This window comes from Lepus europaeus, chromosome 12 (assembly GCF_033115175.1).
Source record: "Lepus europaeus isolate LE1 chromosome 12, mLepTim1.pri, whole genome shotgun sequence".
Lineage (NCBI taxonomy): Eukaryota > Metazoa > Chordata > Mammalia > Lagomorpha > Leporidae > Lepus > Lepus europaeus.
In genome coordinates this window covers 10312134-10339402 of record NC_084838.1, presented here as the reverse complement: position 1 = coordinate 10339402, position 27269 = coordinate 10312134, and the positions used below count along the sequence as shown (strand labels likewise).

Below are 27269 nucleotides of genomic sequence, written 5' to 3'. Positions count from 1 at the left end.
TACCTAGAAAAGGAAAGGCCCAGAAACGACAAACCCAGGAGCAATGAGTATCCCTGGTCGGGTTTTGAGATAAGATTTCTCACCAAAAGAAACCAGTGCTTTCCGAAGTGAGCTCTGATTCCAGGTTGGGGGGTGCAGGGGACATATGAGATGAACTTGGGGCCTCTTGTAATATCTGAAAGTCATGGACAGCAAAGGCTACCATGCCATGTAAGCAAAGAAGTACTCAGGTGCCAACCTGAAGGGGTCCCTAGGGTGGGGAGCAAAGCTCTGCCTCCTGCCCTGGGAGACTTCTACTTCCTGTCTTGGGAGGTGATGTTCTTGAAACAATTCACAAAGTCACTCATTTAATTATGGCTATCCACCTTGGTTTTCTTTTACAACAAAAAAGATTCCTTTTTAAAAAGGTCTAATGGTGCTCACCTAGTAGAAAACACTGAACGTCAACATTTCCTTCTGAACAGTGTCATTGTGATGAGATTATCACTGTCTCCATTAGAATACTGTACTGTTTTCTCATGGGATCTAGCAATGAATTAAAGGCTTGTTTTCATATGTCTGTATTTTACAAACTAACATTAAGTTCTCACTGGGTGCTGGGCGCCATGCTGTACATTCTCTCTTCCAGTCTTCTTCCCATTTTACAGATAAGGAAAATGAAGCACGGAAGATGGGTTAGTAAACTTCCCCCAGGTTACCTGCTCAGAAAACAGGGAGCCCAGGTCGATGGGACTGCTGGGAGCAGCTTCCATAACCCGATCCATCTCTTTATACCACTGTCTACCCTGGGACCTGGTGCAGAGTAGGTGCCCAGTATCTGCTTACAGAATTAAGCTAGTCGACTGGATCCCAAAGATGAGGAAAGAGCGCCTAAGGTCACCTGCGCTTACTTACTCTCTATGGCACTGCTTCTCAGAAGCAGAGAAAAAGAGGCATTGAGTTCCTCTGAGCCCAGCAGCCACGGAGACCCTCGTCCAGGACAGGCGCATGTCCTCAGCCCCCGGGGCCCGAGGCTGAGCTGGCAAGATGCTTCCTGCATCAAGATGAGCTGTGTCTGGGCAGCCAGAGAGATGAAAGCAGCAGCTACGTGCTGCTGACAGCAGGGAGTGCAGAAAAACGTTCTCTACCCCAGGAATGCAGAGTCACCACCCTGACACATCGAATTACCAACTCCACGCCAAGAAGCAAGATGCCAGCGTTCCTGTTTCCTCACTATGCCCTGGAAACCATCCCCGGGAGGGTCAGAAGCAGCCTGGGACCTGTGGAAAGAGTGTGCGTGCTAGACACCGACGGAGCCGGCTGCTGCCAGACCCTCTTCTCAGCACCTACGGCCCCGGCGGCTCCCGCCAGCCCCTTCCTTGGCTTGCTTCTCCTGCACAACACTTATTACCATTCGACATATCATATGCTGATCCTCGTCACCTTTTACCATGTCCTCCTAGAACCGAAGCGATGTCAGTGCCGGGGTTTTATCTCAAGCAGCATCTGGAACAGTGCCTGCAGAGTAGGTTCTGGGTAGATGCTGATCCCAAGGCGGTGGACGGAATTATTCCAACTCTGTGTGTTAAGTTTCTCGTCTAGCAAGTCAGGGATAATACTGTGCAAATTTAACCGTAAAGATGGAAAGGGCTAGAAGTAAGAGCCCAACACACACCAGTTTCTCCCCTTATACATCTTCTGCATAACTCTTATCAATGGAAGATAAAATTAATCCATTCGAGATAAAAGTTCCCCTTCAGAGAATAGATAATGACCTTTTAAGCTGGGAGTTGACTTGCCCAGGACAACCTCAAAGCCTACAGACCATTTTTAACATGGAGAAAAGGCATCACAGTAGGAATATGGCCAAAGAAAGTCTCCAGCGACTGGCTTGTGAATAATGGCAGTGAGCTGTGACTGATGGGAGCAGGGTTGAGCGCAGACCTGCCAGGTCACATCACTAACAGGGACCAGCGAGCCAAACATAAATAATCCCCAGCTAAGGGCTTTCCAAAACTGCGGCCCCGCAGCCATGGAATGTGACTGCCGGTGGATCGGGCATTCATGGGATAAAAGGTTTATTGTGGAGGGCAGGGAAGACGCGGGGTATGAGTACTTTACATCTGCCCGTTGCATTTAATTCCTAAAACAATGGTGGCAGGCTGGCATTTTTATCCTCATTTAACAAAGGAAAAACCTGCCGTTCAGGAAGACAGCGAGCCCCAAGGTCTCACAGCTCTTAGATGGGAGCCCTCCTGGAACCTCAGCCGTCTTCAGCCTGCACGGAAGTCGTTTCCGACACCCCAAGGTTCCCCTGCGCATCTTACAGGTTCCACCCACTCTCATGCCTCGGGGGAGACAACATATTAAGAAAAGAAATTGAGCGTCTACTAGGCATTAAGTGCTAGCTAAGAGAACTCCAGCAAATTCACTGAAGTTTGGGGCAAGTCAATCAACACGTGTGGATTTCTGACACTGCTGCGGGCTTCAGGCTCAGCTCCTGGAGTCTTAAATACCTCATGGCTGTTTCATTATAAAACACGAACCAGTCAGACATATGTCAAGGAAGCACTGCAAAGCGAACACCTAGGTAGATGGTCTCGTCCTTATTTTATAGTTCAGGAAATAGGGTTCAGAAAGGCATGGTAACTTGCCCAGAGTCACACAGCCTAGCAGAGGTGGAGTCCAGGTTGGTACTGAGTCTAATTAGAACTCAAGGGGTTTCCCCATTATTTACCAGGTATTATTTGCCTGGGGAGTGGGAGGTGGGAGGGGTCTACACAGCCTTACTATCTGGGAGCTGATCACGTTGGACACGCCCCTTCCGCTTCTGCTCTGTTCTGTAGACAGGGGCTGATCTCTGCGCTATGAGCTCCCTGGGCTGCATTCTGTTTGGTCCAGGTGAGGCAACCAGTGAGACTAGGAGGAGGAGAAAAAAAAACCAGCCTGAATGTTTCTCCTCCCTCCTCCCTCCTCTCTCTCTCTCTCTTTGCTTGGGGGAGCCTCCCAGCAATGGTTTGCCTCCTCCTTTACTCAAGAGCCCACTACACCGCCCCCCAGGTACCAGCCGTGGTGAAGTGGGTTGGTTCCTGGCACCTGCTGTTGCTAACCTCTGGATCACCTCTTGTTCCCTGAGCCTCCGCTCCTCCACGATGTGCATAGCTGTCGCCCTGCCCTATTGTCCTCTGCTGTGAGCACAGAGAGTGGTCTCTGCTGTCCTGCTTACGTTCTAACGTGCGGACAGAGCTGCTGCACCTCGGGGACCGAGCTGGGAAAGCTGAGTGATGGCGAGGCTCTGTCTCGAGACCACCTGTTGGCCAGAAACCTCTGTCTGGCCAGACAGAAACGCTTTGGAGAAAGAATGTGCTTTTATTTTTCCAAGGTTCACAGTCATGAGACTAAAATGAACACAGCTGGTATCCTAATTCCATGATCCTAGGGAAAGAAAAATACCCATTAACCATCAGCTGTAGCAGCGATTCTCAGTCTGTTGTGAAGGGCACTTGACGCATGGGATGTTAACAGGTATTTTGTGAGAAGGAGTTCTGAAAACACTGGGTTAGATGAAGTTAACCAGATTTCCGTATAGCTGGTCTTGGTAATGCGCACTATAAACATCTAAGAGAAAACAAAAAAAGACTTCCAATGTATGATATACAACAATTCCAAATTTTAGGAGGTCAGAGGCAGATCAGCATCTTGTGGGGAAAGTATTTTAAGGAGCGCTAGAAGCGTCCGGAGTTCTGGAAATGCTGGTGTACAGCATTAATGCTAAACTTCTGGGGAGCTGGCCACTCGCCCACTTCCTTCTGAGCCCGCTCCTCAATTCTATCTATGCCCTGGCCACATGGCCGCACCCAAAGCCTGCCCATGCCACGGGGTAGACGCCCTCTCCCAGCGTGCACCACAAACTCCGATTCTTCCCGCGAGACACTTCAGTGGGAAACCGCCCCTCAGTACACAGGCAGAAGCCACTCATCCTGCAACCGAACACCTACCACCCTGTACAACATTCTCCCGTGGCAACTCCCTGCTCACTGCCCATCTCCACTCCTGCACATTCCTCAACTGTGGCCGGGTCCTCTACGGCCACGTGTGCAGGCCAGCGTCCAGGGTCTGGGGGAGAAAACAAGCATCTGAAGACTGCCAAGGCTCACATGGTTTTTCTGCCATGAGGCTTGATTATAATTGATTTAAAATTTGTAGGAGATCAAGTAAAGTTCTATTGGGAAGATGACTCATAGTAAATCAGCCTTATATGAATGTGACCATTTTTATGACAATGAAAATAACTGTGTGTTTTTTTTTTTTTTACACATCCTAAAATCGACTGAAAATAACCATTAAGAAACATGGGTTAATGCTGCCGTGAGAAGGCTGGCCACTAGGTGTCAGCCCAGGAAAAGAGGAGGGAGGGCCACACGCACCCAGTGTTTTACTTTTTCATCCAATTATCACCATAAATATCAAATATTTAAACAACAAAATATTAGGCAATTAAAATTACAGATTAAAGGAATGTTTTTAAAGAGATATATAAAATTTTGACATCTCCCCCTTGCAAAAGAGTTTCTAAACGGTGTTAGGTTAACCTGTATTTGTCAAGAAACATTTGCACAGATTAGAGAAATTGACTCCTAAGAGGAAAGAGCTCGGCTTTCTTTTGAAATGCCCTCCAGTCGCATGTAACATGGACCATATGGTAACCACCACCGCGGAGGGCGGTCGGAGGAAAGAGCGCGGCCGCCACAGCCAGGCAGATGGAGGGTCCGAATGCGGGCTCTGCCACTTCTTGCCGATGACCTGACCATCCCCAGCCTCGCTTGCTCATCAGCATGATGGGGCTCCGCTATGCTCCGCATGTGCACTGTCAAACCAGATGAGGGAGCACAGGGAGGGAGCCTCACACAGGGTAAATGCTCAACCCTCTTTCCTTTCCCTCAAGGCCTCAAGTCTTCATGATTTATTTAACGACACTGCTTTTCGGTGCCCGGAGAACTGTGGACATTACAACTAAGAACGAGTTCCGGTCATTCAACGGATGGTTACTGAGCGTCAGCTATGTGTCAGGACTCCAGCTTGGAGCGTGAGTCCAGCGTCAGGCACGGGCTCCCGGAGCAGGCTTTCCATGGAAGAGTAGGGTAAGGTGGTGGATCAGTTTCAGAGAACACATCCACACCCAACAGAAAATCAGCAGGGAGGTCTGTGCAAGAGGTGGGAAGGGCAAGTTACTCTGCAATTTTATCCTCGAATCACCATAAATACCACCACGTCCTGCAAGGAGCAAGCCCACCATACCTCCACGTCATGTGACAATGCCTGTAATATGCGCTGGGGTCTAAGGAGGAAGGTGGGGTCCTGCTCCACAGAAGCTCAATCCAATTATGCCTGCGATGTCGGACAGAGACGCTTTTTTGGGGGGTCCCACTGAAAAAGCGACAGCCTTTTAAGTGAGAGAATTTGAGGTGACGCCCTGGGAACAGTGACCGTTCTCTGCGCCCCTGCCTGCACGCGACACTGCATTTGAAACTGTCACAGTGGACTCCGTTCAACCCAGGAATGTGCTCCCATCTTGGGCTCTTCTAACTAGAACAGAAAACATTTACTTCCCGTGAGAATTTCACAGAGGGTGATCCTCTCGGCCCTGGGTGCCTCCAGTCTGCGCGCATGCAGCCGCAGGGCTGAGCGCGTGATGCACAGAGACACAGGCACTGGGCGCTGTTTGCCTCAGTTTCATTCTTCTCCTGTGGCTGATACATTTTCTTTTTTTAAGCCTATATTGTGCACCACAGAAATACCACTGGCTACCATTCTTTCTGATGCACAGGATGGGAAAACAGGTGTCACTCAATCATTCAACAAACATTTACTGAGCACCTACTAAACACTAGTAAAACAGGTGAGGGTACACTAAGGCGCCTAAGTCACGGCCCCGCCCTAAAGAAGCAAAGTAAGAAAGGAATCAGAAAATGAGACATTAAAGCCCGCTATTCCTTTTGATAATCTAAGAAACATTAGCTGCGTTTTATTTTTCAAGTATTTGAGAACATCTGGGGGCTTCATTTTGATCATGTTCACTGACACCCTTTGAAATCGTTTGGTTGAGCTTGATCACAGGGTTAAAGTGGATTTCCCGCCAGTGCTCGTCTTCTCTGACCTGGGGACCTGCTTTCACTGGAGCAGTCTGCTCCTATAACAATGCTTCTCAGAGCATCAAGCAATTTTTGTACGGCTCCAAGGTAACAAACAGTATCCCCGTGAAATGGACAGAGGAGACTTGGTGCCAATATGCAACAGTGATCATCTTTTCTCAATAGGCAAAAAAATGTTTTTGATGACATAAAAAGAAAATTCTCAGGTACATTTCCTCTTTTGCATTTTCAAAATTGACTCTAATGCATTTCTTAATTTTAAGTCCTTGGTACCTACCACCCCCACTTGCCTGTAAATGCTGGAGAGTGATAACATGAATGAATAAAGACCAAATAAATATCAAAGGAAATAATTAACTACGTGATTTCTTTCAGATCCTTTATGTATCATTTGAGATAAAAGCCACACTTCCACAGTTAGTTCAAAGGATGAGATTAAGCAAGCCAGCTTTTCATTGTGTTCTGCGTGGTTACAGGTGCTCTGACACTTGCTGAACAAGAATGGACATCACTGTTCCAGGCTGACCCGGTCTCATCCTCCCCCCTTACTCCTCGTCCTTCTTGTCATTCAGGTAGCATCTACGACAAGCAAGGCACTGTGCTGGTGTTTTAAAAATATATACATTAGTGCTATCCTTATCAATGGTCCTATAAGGTAGGAGTTAATTCCATTTTATAGATAAGAAACTTGAAGCTTGGGGCCAGCGCTGTGGCATGGGGGGTAGGGTTGCTGCCTGCAGTGCCGGCATCCCACATGGGCACTGGTTCAAGTCCGACTGCTCCTCTTCTGATCCAGCTCCCTGCTGTGGCCTGGGACAGCAGTAGAAGATGGCCCAAGTCCTTGGGCCTCTGCACTCACATGGGAGACCTGGAAGAAGCTCCTGGCTCCTGGCTTTGGATCAGCTCAGCTCCAGCCGTTGCAGCCAATTGGGGAGTGAACCAGCGGATGGAAGACCTCTCTCTGCCTATCCCTCTCTCTTTGCTTAACTCAAATAAATAAATAAATCTCTTCAAATTAAAAAAAAAGAAACTTGAGGCTCGGAGAGGTTAAGTGACCTCCAGAGTCATCTTTTACTAGACGTCAGAGGCAGAATTAAAACCCAGGTGACTCCAAAGGCCACACTCTTTCCATTACACTCAGTCACAGAGCTACTATGGTGGCCCCTGGAGCCCGGTGTGGTAGAAGGACCTCTCTTTACCCTTACTTCATCATCAGCATGTGATGTTGCCTGTGGATAACCACTAACACGAGTGAAAACGGTCAGCAGTAGTTTAGCAGCCTGCTGTCCACGCGTGTGCTCAGCTCAGGCCTGTAGGTTCTCTACCTGCTCGCCTAAAATAAACCGGGTAAGAACTCTTCCACAAACTCTCCCTGCAGAATATTCATGGGTACATACCCATGCTTCACACAGGGACTGCCATCCACTTACCGAGAGCATGAGGTCTGAGTGGAAAACAGTGAGTTGGTAAACCAAACAGTTAAACCTAAGCGGCAAACAGGTGTTCAAACGAATACCTGTCCACAAATGTGCGTCATGGCCTCGTTTGCAATAGCCGAGAGGCGGAACCAGCCCAAGTGTGTATCGCCAGAGGAATGGGCAGCATGTGGGGGACACGGCCAAGAGAAAGTCACTGAGTCTCACAGACCGGGGAGGTTCTGGAGCTGCTACACAATGTGGATGAACTTGAAACATGCCAAACAAAGAGACAAGCACGGGGTGATCCCACATCTGTAAGACCTAGGACGGCCAGCGCCGCGGCTCACTAGGCTAATCCTCCGCCTGTGGCACCAGCACCCCAGCTTCTAGTCCCAGTTGGGGCGCCGGATTCTGTCCCGGTTGCCCCTCTTCCAGGACAGCTCTCTGCTGTGGCCCGGGAGGGCAGTGGAGGATGGTCCAAGTGCTTGGGCCCTGCACCCCATGGGAGACCAGGAGAAGCACCTGGCTCCAGCCTTCAGATCAGCACGGTGCATCGGCCGCGGCGGCCATTGGAGGGTGAACCAATGGCAAAAGGAAGACCTTTCTCTCTGTCTCTCTCTCTCACTGTCCACTCTGCCTGTCAAAAAAAAAAAAAAAAAAAAAAAAAAAAAAGACCTAGGACGGTCAAATTCATGACAACAGAATAGAGAGCACAGGTTACCACCGGCTGGGGGAGAGGGGACCAAAACGCACTACTGGTTGGAGGTAGCTTCTGTTTCCGGGGTCATAGGTGGTGGTGGCAGTTGCACAGCCTTGTGAATGGGACTAATGCTGCTGACCTGGATGCTTAACAATGGTTGAGGTGGGAAAGTTTATGTTATATACAGATTTTACCATCACTGGAATTTAAAACAAAAAGGCACAGACCTTGACGAGAGACCTGGGTCTGACGGGCTGGAGTCTTAGTTCCACCAGAGCCGGTCCCCAAGGCTCGCAGGCACACACACCAGGCTCATCCAGGCTTCACCCACCCTCTGCTGTCCTCTCTCTCCTCACTTCCTCATTTCGCATCTTGTTAGACTGTGCACAGTGCTTTAAGCTTCCTGAAGCTTTTTTTTTTTTCCCTAGCACAAGATGGAGGCACAACTTGGTCACGTCATTGAGCTGTGCTCTGAGAACCCTGTGTTTTTGCCTGGGGACGGCAGGCAGGGAGCGCACCACTGCCCATCAACGCTTCCTCGTTCTTCCCACTGATTCACTCTCAGGCCGAGACACCTGAATCGGTCTCCTTACGACAGACACCGCTGACAAGGTGGCCCCCACGGTCAGGTTCCGGCACACACACTTGTATTTCCTCTGCTTGGAAGACTTTGAAATATAGCACTTCAAGGTTTCACTCACAAAGATGTCTCGTGGAGTATTAGTTACAATAGTAAAAGACTGGAAACAACTTCAGTGTCCAACATGAGAGAGCAGTTATAGAAGTTAGGGTAGCGGATGTGATGGGCTATTCGTCAGCCAAGTAAACAATGATGCCACATGAAATGGTGGGAGAGACAAGCTCTCCACCTAGAGTTGACTGGAGCTATGGAAACCCTTCGCACAGTGAAAAAAATCATTTTTTATATATACACATATAAAAAAAGGTCTATGTAAGTTCCATGGGACTATGGTGATATTTTAATTTTCTGTTTTTAATGTATTTTTCCATTTCTTATTATACTACAAACATATATAAATCTAGGTGCTTTTTTTTTTTTTTTCAACAAAACCATGAGCTCAACGGCATTACTCAACCAGAATACAGATCTACGTGGTATTTTTCCAACCTGCTCCAACACAGCCTCGTGCATTCATGCTTGAAAGCCAGGCTATCAGTCTGCTTTTATCTTAACTTCTGTGTCTTCAAGGGGGTTTAGGTGGATAAATATGACTCAGCAGAATCATGTGCAACACCAGAGACTGGAAGGTATGCCCACAGCTCAACGTGGAAAGGACCAGGCACACACGGCTGCCACTGTCTGATAAAACAGGCTGGACCTGTGCGCCTTCATCCCTGGGAAGCCCCGCCAGCAGGCAGGTGCAGAGACGGCCCCCTGGGCACCTTGAAGAAACGAGTCCCCTAGTACTCTGTCCACAGTGGCCCCGCAGACACCGGCACAGAACAGGACGCACCTTCAAGGGTCAATGTCTGTGGGTTTTGCCCTTTGACTTAACACTTCCAAGGGCGACACGCGGGTGAGGCACCCTCACATGCCCTGTGTGAAGACGGCAGCCGGAGCTATGAAATAAGAAGCCCTGAGCAGGAACAAGGGATGAAATGAAAGTACACGCTGTCTATTTTCCAAACTTCTTTATAACGGAGACCACTGTGCGATGTGAAATGCTCTCAAAAGGGGTGGGTTAGTCTTATTCAGATTTCATGATGATATAATTTTAAACAAAGAAGTGAGAAAAAGGATTCTTCTAAAAATGCATTCACTCTTCCTGGGAGAAAGGGGAACGTTGAAGGCAAATTTAAGACACATCCTCCAAAAGTTGCCATCTTCCACAACGCAGAGAAAGGAGCTTGGCCTAGCAGCTGAAATCATTTGTCTTTTATCCCCTTCTTGCCAAAAAGGACCCCAGCCCTAACTAGTTAATCCCTAACACACACTGCTACTCCCAGAGTTGCCTGGCAACTGCAAGGAGGCGTGTCAGAGAGCAAGAAAGGCCTAAACAAATGAGCTAGAGCCCATGCAGCCGCTTGACATGAATAAAGGGGGTTTCTCCGAATGGGGCTGCCCGGCCGCTTGTGGACCTGTCATTTACGTGGGGAAGAACAAGTTGGTTTGGCCGATGTCGTTAAATATCTTGGGCTTTGCATCTGGTAATCTGCAGGTGACTGAAAAATGGGTCGCATGCCCTGTGCTCGACAGAGCCTCCTCTCTGCCAGGCAGCAGCCAGCTCACGGGGGCAGTGGATGTGCGTGCAAACGCTTCTCAGCTGCCTCACCTCTTCTACTCAGTCTTGCACAATAAGACTGCCTGGTGCCTGCACATGTGCCGTGACCTGTGCCTGCAGCACGTGGAAACCAGAACAAAGACAGGCAAGGGGGCACGGTGGAAGGCACCTGGGGTTTCAAGCCAGCCCCACTTGAGTCTGCCTACTGACTCTGCTCCTTACCAACAGTCCCCCCACCCCGCTGGTCTGCACCTTGGCTCCCCGAATGCAGACAGCGAGTGGCAGACACAGGGGAGGGGGGTGCTGAGATCATGGATGGAAGACAACACGCAGCTGAACCACACTGAGGCCTCCCATGAGGCCACTGAGGAGACAATGAACCTGGCTGTGGCTGGATGCTCTGGGCCTCTCATTCTGACCTGCGGGAAACCTGTGAAACCCATCACCTGGCCCTGAACAGACACCACCAGGGGCTGGGTCCCTACATTCCCTCTGGACATGGGAGTGGACGGAGCCTAGGAGTCTCCCTGGCTATTTCTAGTAGCAAAGGAAGAAAAGGCCAAGGAATTAAAAAAATTCACCCAGTAAGCTCTGAGCCAGGAAGAGGGTCCTCAGACCCCGCTGCAGAGGAAGCAGTTGCCCATCTCTGCCTCTCAGGCCAGGGCGTGACCCCTCCTCACAGAGCTGGGGTGTGGGGGCACCGTGCAGCCCAGCAGGAGCTGGCTCCCAGGCGGTGCCAGGGTGGCGGGCTCCCCCCTGAGCACAGAGGGGCAGTGGGCTATGGACACACAGAGCTAAGCTTCCGAGGGCCAACCCAGCAAGCCTGGTGCTGGGCTGACTTAGGTCTCACTTCCCTCCTGCGAGCGTGGCCAACACACCTGCCTCTGGACTAGGAAACGAAGGAGCACAGAAGGGCAGTCGCCTGTGCAGTCACACGCTGGTTGGGAGCAGGGCACAAAGGAGCACACGCAAGTCTGCCATGATACACGTTTTCAACAAAACAAGACACAGCACCACACTGCAACTCTGCGGTAACCCGAGTCTACACCGCGGGCCCAGGGTGGGGGGACCTGACTGCGCACGTGTGCAGGAAGCACGAGGGGCTACAGGCCAAGGCTGGGCTGCTCTCCGGGCCGTTCTCCCTGTGGGCTGCCTTCATCCCAGCCTCCCACTGCCCCCAGGCCCTGGCCGCCTTCTGTTCATTGCACACCCCTACCTGTTTCTGGTCAACACTTCCCCCCACTTTAAGTATCAAAGGCCTTAAATGTACTCAGATCCTTTGACCGCAGAGAGCCACATCAGAGAATCTGCTTAAGAAAATCATTCAGACTGTGCATGAAGACTTTTAAAATAAGTTCTTCATCTATCTGAAAGGTAGAGAGATTGCGTTCCCGTCTACTGGTTCACTCCCCCAAATGCCCACAATGGCTGGGGCTAGGCCAGGTTGAAGCCAGGAACTCAATCCAGATTTCCCAAATGGGTGGCAGGGACCCTGGTCCTTGGGGCCATCACTGCTGCCTCCCAGGTATGCAGTAGCAGGAACCTGGAGCTGAGAGCTGATGCAAGACTCAAACCCAGGCTCCGTGACATGTGCTGTGGGTGCCCTAACCAGCATGTTAGCCACTGTGCCGGATGCCTGGCCCAGATAGCATGTGAAGATCTCCATAAACTGGGTCACCACAGCGAGACAGTGCCCAGAGCCACACAGCCCAGCACTAGGACACTGGGGTGGCTTCGGCACTGATGTCTGACTGTGGGAACTTGATAAAAATCTGCGAATGCGGCCCAGGCCTTCAGTAAGTTCCACAGGTGACTGGGACTCACAGCCAGGGCTGGGACGCGAGCAGCCACTCAAGTGGCAGCAAGAGAACTTGGTCTGGCACGTGGAGAGTGCTTCTGTGGACTAAGAAGTGGGAACGAATGAAACCACGACACTAGACCGCTTTGCCAAGAGCATCTCAACTGCCTAACAGCAAAGCCCCAAAACAAAACGAAGCCAAGGTGAGCCCCAAGTGCCCGGGATCGAGGCAGAATCCGGCCAGCAGCCATCTTCCGGCCGGACTGCAGGGTTACAGGTGCTCAGCACTTCTCGCCTTCTGTTACTTTAACTGTTTCTTTTTTTAAACCCAGAGCAGGTGCTGTCTTTACAACCAGAGAAACAACCAGGAGACAGGTGACTCTGGGGAGGCCTGGGTGCCGGCCAGGCTCACCCCTTGCATTGTTCTCCCCAGCCGCGCAGCCGCTGTCCCTCCCCGCTTCTCCAGCTCACATGTGCCGTGCAGCTATTATTTTCATCAATGCTCCCAGAACAACCTTGTAGGGGAAATGCTGATACCCAATTTTTTAGGTGAAGAGAATCTGTGGGAGTTAAATCTAGCGTTTAAAAACCATACAGATGGCCGGCGTCGTGGCTCAACAGGCTAATCCTCCACTTTGCGGCACCGGCACACCGGGTTCTAGTCCTGGTCGGGGCGCCGGATTCTGTCCCGGTTGCCCCTCTTCCAGGCCAGCTCTCTGCTATGGCCCAGGAGTGCAGTGGAGGATGGCCCAAGTGCTTGGGCCCTGCACCCGCATGGGAGACCAGGAGAAGCACCTGCCTCCTGCCTTTGGATCAGCGCAGCACCCTGGCCACAGCGGCCATTGGAGGGTGAACCAACGGCAAAAGGAAGACCTTTCTCTGTCTCTCTCACTGTCCACTCTGCCTGTCAAAAAAAAAAACAAAAAAAAAAACAAAAAAAACATACAGGCAACATGGAGATGCCACGCAGCACAAGGATCTCAGGCATCCTGGCTGCCCTCCCGGCCACACAGAAGAAATCCTCTCTGGTACAGGTGGGTGTGCTCCTCAGTCACTCTGCTCTTCTTCACGCTACCCGCGATGGTGGTGTGTCTGACACCCAGACGGCAGCTCAGGGTTAGGGGAACGTGCTGCTTCCGCAGCAGACCCCGCACCTCACCTGGACACCTCTAGCGGCCAGGTTGACAGCCTGTCACTCAGACACACTAGCACTGACTTCAGCAGGGTCCTCAGGAGGCACTTGAAAGAGTGCATGGAAAAGTGGGATTCAAAGATAAGCTTAATTTTCTGCAAAAAAAAATTTTTTTAAATGCATGCATAGTTTTTTCATAATATGCATTTTATATGAACTCTTCGAAGACTGCTCATATGATGGAAACTTGCTCTGTTCCAATGTTTTACTCTTATAAATGCTGCTACTGTGAACACCTTGGCAGTAAGCGTTCCTCTTTGCTGCTAGTTTCATGATCCTCTCCACGCTTGAAATCTTGGGAGACATTTTGATATTTCTTGCCCTTTGTCCCCATTTTTAAATGTTTATTTTTTATTTATTTAAAATGGGGAGGGGAAGAGATCTTCCATCTACCAGTTTACTACCCAAAATGCCTGCAACAGCTGGGATTGGACGAGGCTGAAGTCAGGAGCCCAGAATTCCATCTGGTTCTTCTGTGTGGGTGGGAGGGACCCAGCGTCTTGAGTCATCATCTGCTGCCTCTCAGGGCGGCCATGAGCAGGAAGCAGGATGGGAAGTGGAGCAGCTGGGACTTACCCTCTCAGCAAGCTCAAGGTGAGGCTCTTAGCCCAGTATTTAGGGCTCTATCAAGTTTGGCTCTAACCTCTCTGCAGGCCCTTCTACCCACCCAAACCCAATGTTCCAGACAAAATGGCCAGCCTGCTTGGTCCTAGAGACACAAAGATGACAAGCATGACAAGCAGTCACACCAACATTCCACAGGTGAAGAAACCACACATTAAACAGATGAAGCCACTCATCCAAGTTTTATACAACTAAGACACGCAGAGCCAAGTTTTAAACTCCAAAGTTTCTGTCCTTATTTAACTTATTATTATTTTTTAGATTTATTTATTTGAAACACTGAGTGGCAGAGAGAGGAAGAAAAAGGGAGAGAGAGGGGCTGGCGCTGTGGTGTAGTGGATAAAGCCAACGCCTGCAGTGCCGGCACCCCATATGGGCGCCGTTTGAGACCCGGCTGCTCTACTTCTGATCCAGTTCTCTGCTATGTCCTAGGAAAGCAGAAGATAGCCCAAGTCCTTGGGTCCCTGTACCCACATGGGAGACTCGGAAGAAGCTCCCAACTTCGGATCAGTACAGCTCCAGCCGTTGCAGCCAATTGGAAAGTGAACCAGAGGATGGAAGACCTCTCTCTCTCTCTCTCTCTCTCTCTCTCTCTCTCTCTCTGCCTCTCCTTCTATCTCTGTGTAACTCTTTCAAAATAAATAAATAAATCTTAAAAAAAAAAAAAAAAAAAAGAAAGAAAAAGGGAGGGAGAGAGACATCTTCCATCTATTGCTTCACTCCTCTAAAAGGTTCTAAAAGCCGGGTCTGAGCTTGGCTGAAGCCAGAAGCCAGGAACTCCATGCAGGTCTCCCATGTGGATGCAGGAGCCCAGATATTTGGGCCATCCTCTGCTGCTTTCCCAGGCAGATTAGCAGGGAGCTGCACTGTAAGTGGAGCATCGGGACTTGAAGGGATCTGGGACTGTGATCTGGAATACCAGTATCACAAATGGAGGCCCCCAAGTTCTTAAGCCCAGTGCCTTTCAGAGCCCAGTGCAAGTACAGAGATAGACTCCTCTCGGGGAACAACCTGTGCCCGGAAAGTAAGTACCCAGCAAATAAGTACCCAACAGTCAACAGCCTCTGGATTCTAGACACACTGACGACGATGAGACAGCTGTAAGCCCGTCAGTCCCCAGCAACCCAAGGAGAGGGTCGGGCCCGTGGCCCATTCCCATTTCAGAGAGAAGACAGCAGGACTCCTTGAATTATGCCAGCTCTCAAAACAACGCCAAAACCTGACTTGGTTTGGCTGGGCCACACCAAGATCACACCAAAGCATCAGAGCCACCTTCCACTGAGGCAGGAAGATGAAGGAAACTGCTCCAAGTGGGTGGGCTTCAGACGGCCTAAGGAGTTCTCAGGAAGCGAGAGGCGTGCGCCCTACTCTTGTGCGACTGTGACGCTGCCCGAAGCTGAGGCCCCCGGGGAAGAAGGCCCCAGCACTGGATGAAGAGTGAGAACGGTGGGGTTCGGATGCTGCTCCCTGCGGGCCCGCTGCTCTGGCCGCTTCACAGAGCGTGTCCTGGGTGAAGGGAAAGCAAAGGGTCTCCCATGAGTCTGTCTGGCTTAGAGGCACAAGGGAGGGAGAGCAGTAAAGAGACGCTTTAACCACGTCACGCTCACGGCTCAGGAGGAAACACCGTCGCGGCTCTCTCTTGGAAGTTTTAACGAAATGCACTGCCTTCATCTGCTCACCGCCTGTCATTCAGTCCAGTTCCATGCTATGGCTCAAAGAAAATCAGCGACAAACGGCCCTGGCCCATAGCTAGTGTGGTCTGCAGTGGCCCCTTGCACCCCACTCCCACCGGGCCGGGCGCGGCGGGCATCACTCAGGTGCTCAGGATGAATGGAGAGGGCGCCCCTCCAGTCACCGCCCCCCACACTCAGCCCCCAGCCATTTTCTCCATTTTCCTTGGCCAAGAGCAGAGTGAGCAGGGGCCGATGCATGAGGGCTTCTCATTGCAACCAGGAGCACTAAGACTGCCTTGTAACGAGCACTCCCCACAAGGCAGGCGGGGGTGTGCAGGGGTGAGGCGGCTCAGGAGGAGGCCACCTTCACATCCTCGTAAGGAGCACTCACACACAAGGCAGGCGGGGGTGTGTGCAGGGGTGAGGTGGCGGCTCAAGGAGAGGGCTGTCACATCCTTGTAATGAGTACTCGCACACAAGGCAGGCAGGGGGTGTGCGGGGTTGAGGCGGCGGCTCAGGAAGCGGGCCACGGAGGCGGGCGGCATCACTGCCCAGTCCTCGCCGTGCCATGTCGCCTTTACACCAAGAGCACATGCAGGTGCCACTGAGCAGGGAGTTCCCAGGACACTGCTCGCTCATGTGTAGAACAAAGGTCTCTCTGAAGGATGGCCGAGGTGCAGTGGGAGCACCGGGCTCGCCGCTGGTCTGGAGCCTCAGTTTCCTCATCTGTAACATGGGGCCAGTCTGTCCACAGGCTCGCTGTGAATCCTCACCGAGAGCAGGTGCATGGGAGGACCCGGCACCACATCTAACACACATGGTCAGTGCTTTCTTATGGAGGTCCCAACGTCCTTAACCCACAGGTCCTCCCACGGAGGACGCACAGCCTCCTAGGGCTAAGGGGTAAGGCAGGGGAGCACAGGAACCCCAGCTCTACCACACACACAGGCTCTTCTGAGAAATGCCAGAAGAATCCTAGGCTTTCTGTGGCCCCTTAGGTATGTTTTTGTTTTTTGTTTTTGGCCATAACCAAGCCCAGACTCTCGCATGCCAAGTGGCTACTCACGGGCTCGATTTTCAGAGCATTCCGGTAGCTTCCGAAGAACGCAGCCTGGGCCTTGAGGAACGCTCTGGCCACGCCGTCGCCCGTGGTCGTGGAGACCTTCTTCAGCCTGTTCTTCAGTGCAGAAATCTGGTGACGGAGAGAAAGCAGACACAGCTTGAGGGCAGGGCCAGAGGGAAAGACCTAGCCCAGCTCCTGGAGAGGAAACACATGTGGATACAAGGGCATTTCCGAAAGTCTGGCAGGTGTTTGGCCTGGCAGTAAGATGTCTGTGCTCCACACCAGGGCACCTGCATCCCATCTCCAGTGCCGGCTCCTCACTCCAGTTTCCTGCTATGCAGATCCTAGGAGGCAGCAGGCGCAAGCAGCTGGGTTCCTGCCACCCACGTGGGAGACCTGGGCTCAGTTCTTGCCTCCTGGCTCTGATCTCTGTCTCTCTGCCTCTCAAATAAACAAATACAGTTTTTAAAAAGTTGTGGAAAATGGAATTAAGAGATAAGTATTTTGGTGCAAAAAAATTTTTTTGAAATCCAGGCAAAGCTTCTTCATGACATATATTTCTGTGAATGTTTTAAAGAGCCACATACACATGGATTTGAAAACTTTTTTGCACCAAAATAAGCTTATCTCTTTTTTAAAAAAAAAAGATTTATTTATTTATTTGAAAGGCAGAGCTACAGAGAGAGAGGCAGAGGCAGAGGCAGAGGCAGAGAGACAGAGAGAGAGATATATTCCATCTGCTGGTTCACTCCCCAATGGCTGCAATGGCCACAGCTGGGTTGAGGTGAAGCCAGGAGCCAGGAGCTTCCTTTGGTCTCCCATGCGGGTGCAGGGGCCCAAGGACTTGGGCCTTCTTCCACTGCTCTCCCAGGCCATAGCACAGCTGGATCACAAGTGGAGCAGCTGGGACATGAACCTGCACCCATAGAGGATGCTGGCACTGTAGGCAGCAGCTTTACCTGCTACGCCACAGAGCTGGCCCCAAGCTTATCTTTTAATTCCATTTTCTGTGAACTTTTTGAAAGTCTCCATCTCAAGACAGGTTTTTAAAATTTAAATGGATGTCATTATATTAGAGCATATCTACTAAAAAGTAAAACGATTTCCTAAGCAGTTACTACATTCTAGTGTGTACTTTCACATGGGTAATCCAGCATAATTCTGCCAACCATCCTGTGAGGAAGGGATTATGGTTCCCATCTCACAAGGCTGCGAAGGTCTCAGGGATGCCAGGCTATCTGCCTCGGAACAAGCCCAAGAACTGGTCAAGTTGGAATTCAGATCAGTCTTGAAGTCTGAGCCCAAATTACACAACAGCTTTTAGTTCCAATTCCACTTCTTCTTCAGATTATTTAACAAATATTAGAAACAAAAGGCTGACTTGTATCGCTCACACATTTTATGCTAAAGGAACAGCAGTCACTCACAGATAGGTACTCAATAGATTCAAGTGAAACAGGCAAGAAAGTGATGGCAAGGGGAGCAGCAGCAGCTCGGGGCAGATTCATGGACGAACGTAAGCCAGGAAGCTCGGAGTGGGCTCCAACTTGACTCAAGCGCCTCTTAGTGATCACCGCCAAGAGGGAAAGATGAAAGCTTTGGGATCCCCTGGGTCCATGGACTACAACAAACCAAAGTCGCTCAAATGAATGATGATTTTCCTAAAAGCAAGATCTAAAAGGAACTTTCCCACGAGCCAATGGAGGAACGACTGTGTGACAGGGTGGCTGTTGCCCTTGACCTCGACAACACCAGACTTCCCAGCTAGTTCCGATATGCCTTTCCATCACCTCAGAACGCCAGACTGCACAAACCTTCGGGCTACACTGTTTACGTCATGATCCACACGGAAGGTGCCCCTGAACTGTGCAGTGTGGTGACCTCGAGTCCCTCCCTCACTGCTCAAGTATTATTTCCTACATGCCCAGGCCATGTCAGGTGTTGAGGACATGATGATGGGTGAAAGCAGATGTGGGCCGTGCCTCAATCAGCAGACGTTCTAGTGAGAAAAGCACCCATGCATGCGACATCATCACCGTGATACGCCTGGAACAGAGTCAGCCGTGGGGGTCAGGAAGGCCTCCTGGAGGGAACGGACTTGGCAGAGAGCTGAAGGAGGAGTTAAAGCAGTTAGCTAGGCACAGAGGGGAGGAGGCATATGCGTACGGAGAGTAACATACAAAGGCCCTGTGCTAAGGAGCTCAGAGAATAGAGGGAACTGTGGTGTCGGTGCAGAGAATGCTGGGGAAGATAGTTTATAATGAGGCAGATGTCAGGAGCGATTTTCCCTTCATGTTGAGAGAAGTGGGAAGCTGGTCATTGTTTTTAAACATGCAAGTAACATGTCAAGAGTACATTTCATGAAAATAAATTCTGTAAGGGACTGAGACATGACTAGCTAATGGTCTGAAGTTATTTAAAGATAAAATTTCAGATAGGAGCCAGAGCTATGGCGCACCGGGTAAGGCCACAGCCTATAGTGCTAGTATTCCATATGGGCACCAGCTGGAGTCCCGGCTGTTCCACTTCTGATCCAGCTCTCTACTATGGCCTGGGAAAGCAGTAGAAGATGGCCCAAGTCCTTGGGCCCCTGCCCCCATGTGGGAGACCGGAGGAAGCTCCTGGCTCCTGGTTTCGGATTGGCTAAGCTCTGGCCATTGCAGCCATTTGGGGAGTGAACCAGTGGATGGAAGACTTCTCTTTCTCTCTCTGCTGCTGCCTCTCTGTAACTCTTTCAAATCAATAAAATAAATCTTAAAAAAAAATTCTTAAAAAAGCTTTGGACAAAACTAAAAATTAGATTTAGGTAGTTTAAGAGTTGTCTACCTATCTGCAGTATGAATGAGTAATGATTGGTCTTTGGGCATAGGATCTACCGCCTTCCTCAGATTTCTGAAAGAACCCATGAGCCCAAATAGTTCAAGAATCAGCAATCTGGGGATGGGTGTTGTAGTGTAGCAGCTTACGTGAGAAACACCTGTATCTCAGAGCACCAGTTCTAATACTGGCTGCCTTGCTTCCAATCCAGCTCCCTGCTAATGTGCTAAAAAAGCAGTGGAAGACGCCCAAGCACTTGGGCCCTTGCCATCCACGTGGGAGACCTGGATGGAGTTCCAAGCTCCTGGCTTCCCCTCCTGCGTATTGTGGCCATTTGGGGAGTGTACCAGCAGATGGAAGAGCTCTTTCTAGTCTATCCTTGTCTCTCTGTTGCTCTGCTTTTTAAATTAAAGAAATGTTTTAAAAATGTTTTTGAGCACTGTTATTTTAATATTTTTTAAATATTGTAAAATGTTTTTAAAACAGCACCATTGCTCTTGGATGGGCTACATGCATTTTTTAAATGATCCGTGGACATTATGCTTTATTGCTGAAGTTCTGCTAAGAGAATTTAAAAACAGCTTACAGAGATACAGTTCATTTACCATAAAATCCATGCATTTGAAGTTTAGACTTCTATGATTTAGAAATCATGGTCACAAAGTTGCACAACCATCACAACTCTCTAACTCCAGGATACTTCCATCACCTCTAAAAGAGAGCCATTAGCTGTCACCTCCCATTCCCCACTAATTCTATCCTTGCAAGCAACTGAGGCAACCAGTTGCTTCTGTCTCTATGTACTGGGCTACTCAGACATTTAATAAAAATGGAATCATGGGGCCGGCACTGTGGTATAGTAAGCTAAGCCTCTGCCTGCAGTGCTGCCATCCTAAATGGGTGCTGGTTTGAGTCCCAGCCACTCCTCTTCCAATCCAGCTCTCTGCTATGGCCTGAGAAAGAGAGGAAGATGGCCCAAGTGCTTGGGACTCTGCACCTGGAAGAAGCTCCTGGCTCCTGGCTTTGGATTGGCTTAGCTCCTGCCATTGCAGCCATTTGGGGAGTAAATCAGCAAAGGGAAGACCTTTCTCTCTGTTTCTCTCTCTCTCTCTCTCTGCCTGTAACTCTACCTCTCAAGAAAATAAAATCTTAAAAAAAAAAAAAAGAATGTAATCACACAATCGGTTGTCTTCTATGATTGGCGGCTTTCGCTTAGCATAATGCTCAAAATGAGTATGGCTCATACATCAGCACATACATGGACTCTTCAAAAGTCCCATGGAAATGTGAGTGATGACAAACTAAGTATGGGTCTGAACATTTTTTTGCACAATATCTTTCAACTCCATTTTCCATGAATTTTTGGAAGTACTTTCATATCAGTGCTTCATTGCTTTTCAAAGCTGAGTAGTATCCCACCGCATAGCCACCCTGTGAAAACATCTGCCCATTATCTATTAGCCACAGAACATTTGGGCTGTTTTTATTGTTTGTTGATCATGAATAATGCCACTGTCAAGATTCATGAATAAGCTATTTGTTTTTTAAGATTTATTTATTTATTTGAAAGGCAGAGTTACAGAGAGGCAGAGGCAGAAGCAAAGAGAGACAGAGAGAGAAAGGAATGGCTACAACAGCTGGAGCTGGGCCGATCCAAAGCCAGGAGCCAGGAGCTTCTTCCAGGTCTCCGACATGAGTGCAGGGGCCCAAGGACTTGGGCCATCTTCTACTGCTTTTCCAGGCCACAGCAGAGAGCTGAATCAGAAGTGGAGCATCTGGGACTTGAACCAGGGCCCATATGGGATGCCAGCACAGCACGGAGTGGCTTTACCTGCTAAACCACAGCATCAGCCCCATACATCAGCAGAGGACCTGACCTGCCAGGCTTTATGCAATGAAGCAAGCTGCAAGGACACAGGACACAGGAAGTCACAGGGCACAGCGCTTGGCACACACCAGGCCTTTCAGTGGAAGTTAACTGAGTAGAAGGAAAACTGCTCTGCTGTGGCTGAAGGGGCGGGCCAAATGCCTGGGCAGGGAACGCAGAGGGGACAGTGATGGGCTCCGTGTGCCGGTGACCCCGCCTCTGTTCCAGGGTGGGCCACAGGAAGCAGTCCGGAGACCATGTCAACATCTGGGCACACATAACTGGTTGACCGTGCCCTGCCCTTTTCTGGGACACGTGAGTGCCAGTGCCACGGCTGTGACAGCCTAGGAGCGGCAACGCGGCCCCGCAGCATCTGGGCGGGCAGCTGTGGGCTTTCAACTTGAGATGGAAACATGGAAAAGAAGCGTGCTTTATTAAAATGTTAAAACTATCACTCACTCCGCACCCCCAGATGAGAAAACCCCTGCCTCCCCCCAGGACGGGGGTGACATTTCCACCCTCTGGAATGGAGCAAGCCACTGCTGCTGCTCCTCGGGCTCCTCAAAGGCCTTGGGCCACCTGTGCCGCAGATTATTCCTCACTTAACCTTCCCTGGCCTTTCCCTTTCATTCGGGAGGTGTTTAATTACCTTGGATCCACAACGCTGCACTTCAGGTGAGCCTCTCCTAATGGCCTCATTACCATCTTACACAAAGAAGGAGACGCTGATTGTAAGGGAGAAAATGCGAGCGTGTTCCTGCCTGCCTCCCCCAGCTGGTCTGAAGCCAGCCAAGTGGTCCTGGGCTGCCGGCGTCCCCGTGACCACGCAGGCCAAGACTTCTGAGGCCCTCCCCTTGCCGGAGACGGCTTTCGTCTTGACCTGTGAGCACTGCAAACTTTGAAACTGCCAGTCTCTGTGCCTCTGAGAGCTGCAGATGGCATCTCGTCCTTTAAATAAAAGTGAGGGAAGAAAATCTCGGGTCTAACTTACCCACTGTGGCACATCTAAAGCAGAACTGGCCCTGAGTGTGCTGTGAAATCATTAGCACGGGGGTTCATTAGGGGTAAGGGGATCTAGGGGGGATTGGAAGTGCCAGCAAGCAGGGCGTCCTCCGTTAGGCAGGTGTCACAGGACAGGCACAGACAGCAAAGGGAATCCACGGCTGCCCTCCCTCGGCTCCCCGCCTCCTCTGAGTGCCACCGCGGCTCCTGCGGCAGCAGCCTGGCAGCCTCCCAGGAGAGACATCAGGGCTCAGGCTGCATGCTTCTCCCTGCCTTCCCACCACCACCCTCCACCCTCCACTACGTCCCAAACCTGCCCTCTTCCCTTGGTGCCCCGATCCTGGCCCTGCCAGCTTCAGCTCCCACCACCCTCTCTGGCCAGATGGCTGGTGTAGTCTGCTGAGTGGGCTCTTGGCTGTCAGCTTCTCCCAATGCCACCGCTGCTTGTCCTAGTAATCTTGGAAAAATCCCTACCCCATCCCCTCCACCCTCCATGAAAATCCTTCAGTGCCCCACTGTGTGCCATCGTCACTCCAGAGAAATGTGCAGACTCCCCAGGGCAGTCGGGCAGGACCTCCTCCACCAGCCTTGCGCTGTGTCATGCTTGGAGCGTGCAAAAACCCAGAGGCATCCTCACCCCTTCCTGCCCCACCTGTGAGCGTCTCCTCGCCCTCTGAGAGCCTGTCAACAGGGGGCCTAGCCCATACACCACACCACACCACATCCTCACAACAAGATATTGCAAAGCCGCCGAAAAGACCATGCTAGTACTCAGTGACCGCAAAATACTGTTCAATGGGGGAAATGCAAGCTGCAGAATATGTACAGCAAGAATCATTAAAAAAACTCTGTGTATATATATGTATATATACATTAAAATCCCAAAGATCATGTATCAAACTTCAACCATGCAAGGATGCTTTCACTTTCCATTTTATACATGATCATCTTATTCTTTATTTAAAAAAAATGTTACTTTCATAATAAAGAATTAAAACGGGGCACTGTTCTGTAATAGTCAAATTACCCACTGGTTGGGGTAAAGGGGAGTGGGAATCCAATGTCCCCCATCTGGGAAGCCCTCTCCCTCCTGCAATAAGCCAAGGCACCCTTGGAGAGTACAGGTAGGTCCAGGGTGAGCTGCAGTGCCTGCCACCTTCCCTGCTAGACTGGGGGCCCCCAGAAGACCCAGCAGTCAGCACAGCGCTTGGCCCAGTGTTCCGTTCCGTGAATGAACAGATGAGCAAGTGCTCTGATGCTGGAGAGGCATTTCCCATGGAAAAGTCTGGGATCACCTTCTTCAGTGAGGAAAAAGACTAGGAGAGAAACTGATACTCAGCCCCTCCCCGACTGCAGAAACGGAGAGCTGAGAGACACAAGCACAAGAAAGCGCACCCTGCGCGCTGAATGAGTTAGAGGGGACACGGAGACCGTCCCACACAACACGGAAGACCCGGCACAGTACTGGCCCTCCCTCAGCCCCAGCTCATCCTGCACCCTGTTCCCAGTCACGCCAGCTCCTCAGGGCTCTTGGCTTCCTCTGCCCGTCTGGTGCTTACTGCGTCCCTCGGGCAGTAGGGCGCAGAGTTTGACTCGTACAAGTCCAGGTCCAAGATTGCAAACGTGGCTTCCTTTTTCCTACCCTTTGTAGCATCAGCTCCCTCACGGCAAAATGAGTTGTCTTCCACATTTACCCAGCAGAGTTAGAATATGGTGGATGTCAAATGGGTAACAGTTGTAGCACAGTGCCTGGCTTTTTGTTTTATTATTCCAAGTTTCATCTCTCACCTGGATTATAGCAAAAGCGTCTTTGAGCTGGTGCTTCTTCCTCTATTTTCTCCTTGGTCTAATCCATTCTTCGCACTGAATTATCTTCTTAAAACAGAAGGCTGCTTCATGCCACTCCCTTCTTCTAAAATTCCTGGGGACTCCCTGTGGCTAATACAATGAAGCCCCAGTTCCTTAGCACATTTAAGGTCTTCCCTAGGCTTCAGCTCACTCTCATTCCATTTCCAACTTTATCTTCTACTTGATTCCAGAGGCCTCAAAACCTACTCCTAAGCCTGGATATTCTTTTATCATATTCTAACAAAATTCTTCTATCAAAAAACACCACCAAGATTCCGGGACGCCCTCTGCTGGCACGGACAGCCCTTTCCCAGGTCATACTGTTCTGTGCAGGGACCAGCGCCGCAGATGGACAAGGGCCTCGTGCTGGAGGACTTCCAGTTGAGCTCCCATAGACCAGTCCCAAGTGAGCTTCCTGCTACTTCAAAAGGGGCCCTCACACTGTGTCCATCATCAGCCTATTTCACATAGCCCCTTTCAGACCAGCGGTTTCCACATCTTTCTCCCCGGGAGAACGATGATAACACTGGCAGCACATATCAGCACTCAACAAACACTGGTTGATTTCGGAGTCCCTTGGACGCAGCTTGTGCAGCTCAGGAGGGAGTCAGGGATGGTTTACTCTTAATCGGCCAGCTCTAAGAAAATCCTATCCACCTCTTTCCACAGCTGCTGGTACCTTAAGACCTTTCAGTCACCTCCTCCTTGCTCTGAGGATCAAGACTGAAGGCCAAGCTTGGCCTGCAGGGCCCGCGTGACTTGGCCCCAGACTCCTTCAGAGGCAAAGCTCTTGTTTCTCCTCTTGGCTCTAGTCCTACTGGCCTCCGCCACACCTCAGGACCTTTGCATAGGCTGTTTGCTATTTGGAGTGCTCTCCACCGGCTATCACCTCCAATGATGGAAATGACAGACTGTCTGTTCAGTGCTGTCCAATGTGATAGCAGCTACCAAGCACTTGGAAAGTGGCTAGTGTGACTGAGGAACTGAAAGTTGTACTTAATTCTAATCAATGTAAACAGCTGCACGTGGATGGTGGCTGCCACATCAGACACAAACCAGGGGCCTGGTTAGCTACAGCTCCTGGCCCAAAGACCTCCTCCTCAGTCTAGCCCATACTAGATCAAGAATCCCCCATCATAAACTCTGAACACAGCCACGTGCAAAGGGTGCGCTCTGCAATGCCCCTAGTTGTGCCGAGTCATGTCTGTCTCTTCCGTTAGAACGAGCTGTCTAGGCAGACAGGCAGCGCGCCCACCCTCAGCGCTGACCCAACACCTCAACTGCAGCCGCAGCTCTTCACCAAGCCAGGCTCCAGTCGGTCTGTGCAGTGGACGCCGGTTCTCTCCCCTGGGACGTGCTTTCACTGCCGGGTGCCAGAATCGGTGTGGAACGTTTTGCTTTGTTTTTGGACAAGCCAGGCATCAGCAGCAGCTGTGGCGAGGCAACAGAGTCACGTCTGCCTTTCCCCTTCAGAGACCAAGGCCAGTTGGATGACTGCTCCCTTCCCGAACAAAGCAGGCAGCGTGGCTTTGTTCTATAGTCCCCTGGGGAACGTCTGGGTCTGCAGGGGGCAAGGGCTGGTGACCTGGTTCCCTGTCCTCCAGGGCAGAGACATCGGCGCCCTCCACCACCTTCACACCAGCGATCCACACTGCCTGTACGTAGGTGGAGCTACCCCACTGGTTCTTCCGGAGTCCTGGTCTCCAAATTGAAGCCAAAAACCCTGAGTGCCTAGGCAACCCCACACCACTCTCCTTCCCAACTATGGCTGCTGGGAGACCCAGGAATTCACCAAGAGAAAGGAACAGGAAGTATTACGTATCAAGCACTGCTGTGTTACCAAAGGCCATGGCAAGTACTCCCACACCCAGTGTCCCGGTCAGCTGTTGTAACTGTCGTCTTCAGCCGGGCGGGGCAGGCACAGAGAGCCCACCACACGGAGGGCAGTGACACTCCCACATCACAGACGGCGCAGCAAGCGCCAGGAACCCAAATCGAGCCCAAGCCTCCCTGACTCTCAAGTCCGTGCCCTTCCGTGAATTCTCACTGCCGCCAAGGCTTCCTGGGCCAACAAATGAGATTTGCCCCCGACACCGGCTGTCCCCCCCCACCCCGCCCCGACTTAATATATCTCCATTACTACTTCCTTTCGTTCCCGGCTTTTCTGTCTCTTTCTCGAGAACATGGCTGTACCTTGACCTCGGTTGGCTTTAATTGCTGCTTCTGCATCCCATTTTTCCCTCAAAGATCTCGGTTCTCCATGGGGGAGTCAGGGTCCTGCCAGTAACTCAGGGCTCCCAGCTGGAGCTGCCCGTGACCCTCGGGGCCCCGGGCTCTGATCCCTGTGTCCCTCCAGACAACTCGCGGGCAGCGCGCGGGAGGCAGGCAGCAAGTTAGGGACAAGCATTACAATTGGAAGCGGCTTTTTTGTCAGACAAAAGGATCAATTTTCATTATGTGAATGGCTACTTCACCGTGTGCTCTAATGGTGCTGTCGTGCATCCGCGGAACGAACCATCGAGTCCTTGCAACGACACTCTTGGAGTAAAAAAGTGCAGTTGTCAAACAAAACCCTAAGAGGCTCATTTCCACTATCTGACACCCCACCACCCCCCAAAAAAGCTCAGGCAGCCTCCTGCACGTTCAAGTGCACTGCTGCCCCATCCCCACGTGCTCACTCTGAGAACCTTCACGTAGAAAGTGAAACACTGCAGCAAGACCTTGCTTTTCTACCCATTCGTGAAGCTCACCTTCTTCTAGTACTTGTTTATGTTGCCCAGGGAAGTGAAACTGCCTTTGTTTTCCCTTAGAACAATTCAGCTTGAACACCACACACACACACACACACACACACACACTTGACGGAGCTAGAAAGTCTTACCCAAGCTACAGG

The 27269-nt window shown here is 50.8% G+C and overlaps 1 protein-coding gene across 9 annotated transcripts in view; it reads right to left on the bottom strand.

The window, feature by feature from the left end:
* Positions 1–27269, bottom strand: part of DENND1A (DENN domain containing 1A) — a 566150-nt gene that overhangs the window by 137037 nt on the left and 401844 nt on the right. For all 9 annotated transcript variants that reach the window (XM_062207587.1, XM_062207591.1, XM_062207594.1 and 6 more), the window contains one exon: positions 16846–16971. In XM_062207587.1, coding sequence (XP_062063571.1) covers positions 16846–16971 — 126 coding nt within the window. The remainder of the gene's footprint in view (positions 1–16845; positions 16972–27269) is intronic.